Genomic DNA, 7,158 nt, shown 5'->3' with positions numbered 1-7,158 from the left:
GTCTGCCCGTCAATATTAACATGCTGGTTATTTAAACTTTATTGAGGCAAACAGTTTTGTGCTGCAACCCCTTGGTACAAATTAGCTAGAGATTGACACCTGTGAACATTCAGTGGTATATAGTACCCATGCTTCAGTCACATTAAAACTAATGAATTAAGTTTGTGGATCTATATACCTCATATCTTTATTTTCAGTCACCACTGTCTTGCTTCTTTGTACATAATAATTAGTTTTCAGACTTTGCAGTGTACATCCCCAGGCCATTTTCTGGATATTTAGGCAGTTAGTTTAACGAACTTTGCTTACGAGTTGCTATGAGATTAACAGTCATTACCTGCCTGGATTACCCATTTTACAAATTACCTAGAGATTTCATGTTCCGCAATTAAGTTTTCTTATTCGCGGTATAAAGACAAAACATTTTTGTGGTGAACTCGGCCAGCTAATAAACAACAAAGGCATTGTGGTTGTGGTTGCGGTTGTGCTCCAAGGGTGATCCTCCGTCCCTGTCAGCAGCTGCCAGAACAAGCCATGCCCACGGAGATGTGAGCGGTTTCCCGGGGTTGGTCACCATCACGTCCCTCGCTCGGACAGCCTGGGTGAGTGGATCAACAGCGAGGGACGGAACACGCTGGCTGCCGCTCTAGGAACTGTAGGGAGTTCTCCGTGCGCCCGGTGCCACCCGCACCCCACGGGTTTCCCGCAGCGGGAAGCAGCGGGGGCTTTCCCAGGACCCGGGACGCTGCCCTCCCGGGCGGGGGCGGGCACGCTGCCTCCTCCGAAACGGGCGGGAGCCGGGCGGGCCCGGTCCGCGGGGATCAGGCTGGATCGAACGTTCCCGGGGAGGGAAGAAGCGGATAAACCGGGCCGGGGGCAGCCAGCGGGACTCGGCGCTGGGAGCGTGGCTGTGGCCGCGGCCGAGCCCGTCCTCCGCCTCTCGGCAGTCACCGCCCGGGGCCGGACTGCAGCGGGCTGGCCACCTCCCCCGCCCCGCCAGCGGAGCGAACCACTGCGGCTCGCCGAGGAGGTGAGGCACCTGTCACCCGCAGGCGGCGGCGGCGGCGGGCGGCCCCGCGGCGGGCGGCGGCGGCAGCTCGGGGCGCGTCCCGCGGCGGGGGCGCGGCGGCCGTGCGGCGGCGGAGGGGCGGGCGCAGGCGGGAGCGCGGCCGCGGCGGCCACGGCGCCTCATCTTCCCCCGCGCCGCCGCCGCGGGTGTGCGCGCGGAGCCGTGTCCGTGCCCCCGCTGCCGCCGCCGCCGCCGCTGCGTGCAATGGCGTTGAGGCGACGCGGCGGCTGCTGCCTCCTGTCAGGCGGGCGGCGGCAGCGGCCGCTCTGCGCAGAGGAGGCGCGGGGGCAGCGCTGAGTCGGGCGGCCGGGGGAGCCCGTCGCGGCTGTCGGCTGGGTAAGGCGGCGTGCGCGCTGGGCGGCGGAGGCGCCGGGCTCCGCAGGGAGCAGCGCTGGCACCGGGCTTTTGTTTCGCGGGGACGGCGGGCGCCTGCCCGGGCACTGCCCCGCCGCAAGGTGCTGCCGCCCGAGGCCCCGCGGCTCCAGCCCGCCGGGGCGGCACGGCCGCCCGAGGAGGAGCGCCGCGGGGGCTCCAGCGCTGCCCTCTCGGGTTGAGTTTATTGCCTTCTGCGAGATCTGCACGGCTCGCCGAGAGCCTCTGCCGTGTGGCCTTTCCAGTCGCCCGTGGCGATCGGCGGGAGCGGAGCGGGAGGTGCTCGGGGACGGGCGCGTCGCTCTCGGCTCGGCGGCCGCGGGCTCCCGGTACCGGCACCATGTGTGCAGCGGCCAGAGTGAGGCGTCCCCGCCTCGGCGGCAGCGGCGCAGCAGGGCGAGCGCTGGGGAGCGGGAACGGAGGTGAACGGAGAGGGGCTTGGCTGGGGAGATCCCCGTGGTACCCTTCGCTGGGTTGCGGGAGCCGGGGATGAGCCCCTGGGGCCGGGGCGTGGGAGCGGTCCAGCCCCTGGCTCCGTTTCTGCATCTTCTCGTTGGTGCCTCCAGGATTTTGCAGACGATAAAACCGCTGCCCGTGACAAGGGGCAACTTTCTCTAACGGGATTTCACTTCCTTTACTCGGTCAGCTGAAGATACTAGCTTCGGGTGCAGTTTTTTGTATTCCCTCGAGCTGATGTTTAATTTGCCTTTCTAAGCATATTATCTTTGATAGTATTGCTACCATTACGTTTGTCTGAGAGAGCAAGGATTGTCTTGCAGTGCCTCATATTTCATGTCACATTACCTTTCCTTTGCATGCATATTTGTGCCATGATACTATACTTGTGAATGGAAAGATATGATTATCTGTTCTTTTGCTATGCAGTGATGTTATAGATTGTAAATTATGCAAGTCAATCAGAAAAAGTTTGTAATGGCGAGTTTTCACATGTCTGTGCAGTGTTGGTTTGTATTTTTTTTTTTTTTTACTAGATTTTGTAAACATGTCAGAAAATGGTAAATGGAAATTGTGATGGATTTAAAGTACCTGACATGGTTTCAGAAAACCCTTCTTTCTATTGCAGGTAAAATCAGCCCTTGTTCTTGAGAGTCCTCAGTCATGCTGCTTTGTCAAAATTGACTGCGTGCATTTAGACATTTGCCTCCAGATCTCCTGTCAAGTATGGCCCTGCTGAAGGGCACTAGCCCCTGAGGAAAAACACTCCTCAAGCAGAATCTCTGCTGTGACAAGCTACTGAGAGCAGTACCACAGAAACTATGCAAGCAGGTTTCACGCACCTGAAGTAAACATGATGAAAACAGAGTCTTCAGGAGAAAGATCAACCCTCCGAAGTGCCTCTCCTCACAGAAATGCTTACAGAACTGAGTTTCAGGCGCTGAAAAGCACCTTTGACAAACCGAAATCAGATGGAGACCAAAAAGCGAAAGAGGAAGGAGAGGCCTCACAGAGCAGGGGAAGGAAATATGGCTCAAATGTCAACAGGATCAAGAACTTATTTATGCAGATGGGCATGGAGCCCACTGAAAGTGCTGGAGTTGCCCCTAAAACCAGGGGAAAGGGTGGCCCTCCATCCCCTCAAAGACGAATTAGGCCCAAAGAATTTGTAGAAAAAGCAGATGGTTCAATCGTAAAGTTGGAATCGTCCGTCTCTGAAAGGATTAGTAGATTTGACACTATCCATGATGGTCCTTCCTATTCCAAGTTTACTGAAACTCGGAAGATGTTTGAGCGAAATGCTCATGAAACAGGACATTCAAATCGCTATTCCCCAAAGAAAGAGAAAATAATTTCTAATGAACTTCCGGATGAGTGGTGTAGCTCTAAGTCTCACAGAGGCAGCACTGATTCACTGGACAGTCTTAGCCCAAGGACAGAGACTGTCTCTCCAACTGTGAGTCAGCTCAGCGCAGTGTTTGAAAACACTGACTCACACAGTGTAATCGTAGAAAAGTCAGAAAACAGTGAAGAGTACTCTGTAACTGGTCACTATCCGCTAAACCTCTCATCTACTGTCACAAATATCTCCTCCCCAGTTGCAAACCTTGAGGGTTTCAGTCCTTTGAAAGAGACCAGCACATGGTCTCCCCCAGCCAAACAGAGTACAGGTGTGATGGCTGTTGAGAGCTCTCAGCAGACTAACACGCCTTTAACACCGAGACAGAAGGTGTCCACAGGCACTTCGGCAGGGTCAAAAACAACTGAAGAAATAAAAAAGAGCACAGAGACAATTGCTGATTCTGTTGAGAGTCCTGCAACAGGTCAACAGGATTTGGTTGGCGTGCTTGACAGCGAAAGATCTGTGGACAGCTGTACTAGGAGTAAGTCAAAAACAGAGACAGGAGTTTTGGTGCAACAAAAGGAATGGTCAGAACATACAGAAGGTAGCTTTGATGGACCTGAAGCTGCAGAGTTAGCAAGAAATGTAGCTTCCGGTGGTGATTTTGCCACAGATGCAATTTCAGATGCTACTGAGTCCCATTATGATGAGGCAAGTGAAAAAGATGTGCCTGAAGATGTGAATAATTTTCAGAGTTCCCATGTGTACATGCACTCTGATTACAATGTGTATCGGGTACGATCCAGATATAATTCTGACTGGGGAGAGACAGGTACAGAACAGGATGATCTGGATGACAGTGATGAAAATAACTGTTATGAACCTGATATGGAATATTCTGAAATTAATGGATTGCCAGATGAAGATGAAATCCCAGCCAACAGAAAAATACAGTTTAGCCGGGCTCCAATTAAGGTAAAGTTTCTTATGTTCCCTTTTTTTTGCAGTTTGGTTTGTTTTCAAATGCAGCTTTATTTGAAGGAGATTTTGACATTTGATCTTACCTCTAAAAAGATATCAGAGCATCTTTTGATGCATGTTTTTATTGCAGTCAGCCAGTGAACATAATCTTAAATGAAGTAAGGCAGGTGAGCTCTGATGAGCTCGTGTCATTTCCTAGAGTTCTTGGTGGCTGACTAAACCAGCAGAATTTGAGAATGACAGCTGGGCTTTTGAAGTTCGAGAATTTTAACATGCATATTTTGACTTCTGTGACTGAACAGTAACCACGTTGTGAAATGTCAGTGTGGGTATTTGGTTGCTTTTGTGCTGCTCGTTTCATTTCATTTGAAGTCACAGCTTCTTTAGATTGAATGGCTTTTCCTCAGCTCTCAGCAAGCAGATTCTTAAAGTACCCTGTACTTAAAGACTGTGTCCTGAAGTACAGTGTGATTCTGTAGTAGAGGGCTGTTAATATTCCACATATTTTCTAGTAGCACTGTCACTTACATAAATGCTTTAAAGTTTTAAATGTCTATAGAGAGAGTGTATCTTAGTGCTACAGAAGGGTGAAGTTGGTTGACTGAAATACCTAGTGAAGGGTGTGGCTTTTGCAGAGTTGTTATGGTTTAAGTACCTTGGAATTACCACTAAGAATGTTGTTTCCAGTACTTTTCAGTTCAAGAAGGAATAACTAGTCAATGACTTGTTACATTTTGTTGTACCAGCTTTTCACTGCTGAGTCTCAGGGTTAAATATAAAATTATTTTACTTCTAAGTTGGGTTTAGTGCATGTGTGTGGTGGTTTGACCCTGACTGGAGGTGCCACGTCTCTAATGGACAATTCAAAGCCATAGCAGTTTTTGCAGAAACAGCTTCTTGAAACAGAAATATATCACGGAGTACTTGAAATGTAAACATTTTGAAATTAAAAATGTAATTGAAGTTGACTGTTTTCATTGTGTGATTTTAGAAATGCAAATTACTAAATCAATGAACAGAAGTTCCAGTGTTAAATTCAAAGTAATGTGATTTACAAAATCTGCATTCACACTGCCTGTGTTTTAAAGTAAGGAAGGATGTATACTGTATTATGAAGTTTTCATCTGAATAAAGCAAGCAGATTTCATATCTGTTTATCATGGGGTGGAGGGATAAGAATCGTCTTTCTTCATGCTTTGAAAAGAGCATTTTTTACACTGAAAGAAAATATTCCAAGACAAGATAATGGATTTTTCTTTTAATTTTGTTTTGTTAGTGTTTTATTCAGGCTTGCATCATGAACAAAAAATTCTAAGTATTTTTGTTCCCTGTTGATTATTCCAATAATTAAAGTAGCCTGGTTTTCTTGAATTTTTGGGGGGAGGTGAAGTAGGGAAAACTTTGATTGCAGAGGAAGTTGTCCCTTCCACTTCTTTCCTGCTCAAGCTGTACTAACAGACAAGTTCTCTCTTCTGAAAGATATACCAGTTGTTTATGATGTTTCCAACAGATGGGAATCCAGAAAGTGACTCCACTGATTTTTTCTTGAAATGGTCAGACTTTTCTGCTGTTTCTGAAAGAGCTAATGGTAACATTCTTACTTCAGCATACTGCTGTTGTCTGTCTGAATCATGCTGTCATGCCAAGTGCTCTAAGAGTATTTTCTCAATTATTTGTATTTTTTCATGCTATTGAGCTCAAGTTTTTCATGCTATGTTCATTTCAGATTACATATTGTACAGTAATAATAACAGTCTGTCAGGAAAATGCTCTAGAAGTCATTTTTGTAAATAATAAAAAGAGTACATTTGTCATGGTTTTAAGCATAAAGTACTCTTAACAAGCTTATCCAAAGTAAAGGAATCATTGCTTTAATTATTCTAGCATCTTTATTGTAGATAGGAAGAAAACAGAATAAAAGCTGTGCTGGGAGAGAACAATGTAGGAGGGATTGGGAGGTTTGGGAGATCCCCTGCTTTTTGTCCTGGGTGCCTCCAGTGCATGCAATCTGTTAGTCATGTGGGAAAGCAGAAGTGAGACCATGTGGAAGGCTGGCCCTAGCAGGAGGAACTGCAGCAAAAGTTGTGGAAAATTAAAAGCTGCCTCTCGAGCCCTCCTCCCTTTTCTCCGCAATGCTCTGTAATTCCCTCGGCAGTGTGAAGCTGTGTAAGCCAGGGCAGGCTGCCAGTGGCATCAGGTCAGTGCCCGGCCGTGCTGGTGCAGGCAGGGACTCAGGAGGGGCAGCTGGAGAATCCCCTGGTGGGTCCTTGTGGCTCTCGAGTCTCTGGGCTCCTGCACTCCTCCAGCAGTGCTGCCGGTGGGGCACGCTGCTGGGAGGCTGGGACGCTGCTGGGAGGCTGGGAACTGGCTCTGGCAGGAGGTTTCTACACAGCACAGCTATCAGTGAGCAGTGCAGGCAGCAAAGGGGACTTGTGTTCTGTCCCCTCACACAGTGCTAGCAGATGAACTCACCCAGGCACTCCCTGTGCCTATCTGTTATACGGGGATGTTGTTTCTGACTGAAGAGACAGCAACTATTTAAAAATTTTTCTGTTCCACACAATTTTGTGTGTTAGTGGGCATGACTGGTTTCATTAATACTTAGCTGAACATCATCTCATGCATGGCATGACTGTGAGTGAGAGGAAAATACAAAGTAGTATTAGGAGTATTTTCTGAACTGTTGGAAGCTGATCTGTCTTTATGAAAGTGATGCAATTTATACTTAACTATTCTGCTAGATAGTGGTGTGCAAAGTCCAACCCGAACTGTAGATGTTTAGTGCTGATTTCAGTATTGTACCTTCACTCTCCTCCTACAGGAGAGCTCTATAGTTTACAAAATCGGCATTTGAATGCGTAACCTGTGGAATCAGTGGGTAGTTACTGCCATAAAGTTGATACCTGAAGATCTCAACAGATTTAGGTAAACATCTTTG

The 7,158-nt window shown here is 48.4% G+C and overlaps 1 protein-coding gene across 7 annotated transcripts in view; it reads left to right on the top strand.

Moving 5' to 3' along the window:
- The first annotated feature begins 778 nt into the window (after positions 1-778).
- Positions 779-7,158, top strand: part of PPP1R9A (protein phosphatase 1 regulatory subunit 9A) — a 135,167-nt gene continuing 128,787 nt past the window's right edge. For 3 of the 7 annotated variants that reach the window (XM_039549906.1, XM_039549905.1, XM_039549902.1), the window contains exons 1-2: positions 1,234-1,405; positions 2,526-4,214. In XM_039549906.1, coding sequence (XP_039405840.1) covers positions 2,751-4,214 — 1,464 coding nt within the window. In that variant the 5' untranslated portion in view covers positions 1,234-1,405; positions 2,526-2,750. Of the gene's footprint in view, positions 1,031-1,233; positions 1,406-1,842; positions 1,864-2,525; positions 4,215-7,158 lie in introns of those variants that run through there. The other 4 variants (XM_039549908.1, XM_039549907.1, XM_039549903.1 and 1 more) reach the window with 3 other exon arrangements.

This window comes from Corvus cornix, chromosome 2 (genome assembly GCF_000738735.6).
Source record: "Corvus cornix cornix isolate S_Up_H32 chromosome 2, ASM73873v5, whole genome shotgun sequence".
NCBI classification, from domain to species: Eukaryota; Metazoa; Chordata; class Aves; order Passeriformes; family Corvidae; genus Corvus; species Corvus cornix.
The sequence above is the reverse complement of the archived record's forward strand: the minus strand, read 5'-3'. Positions and strand labels throughout refer to the sequence as shown.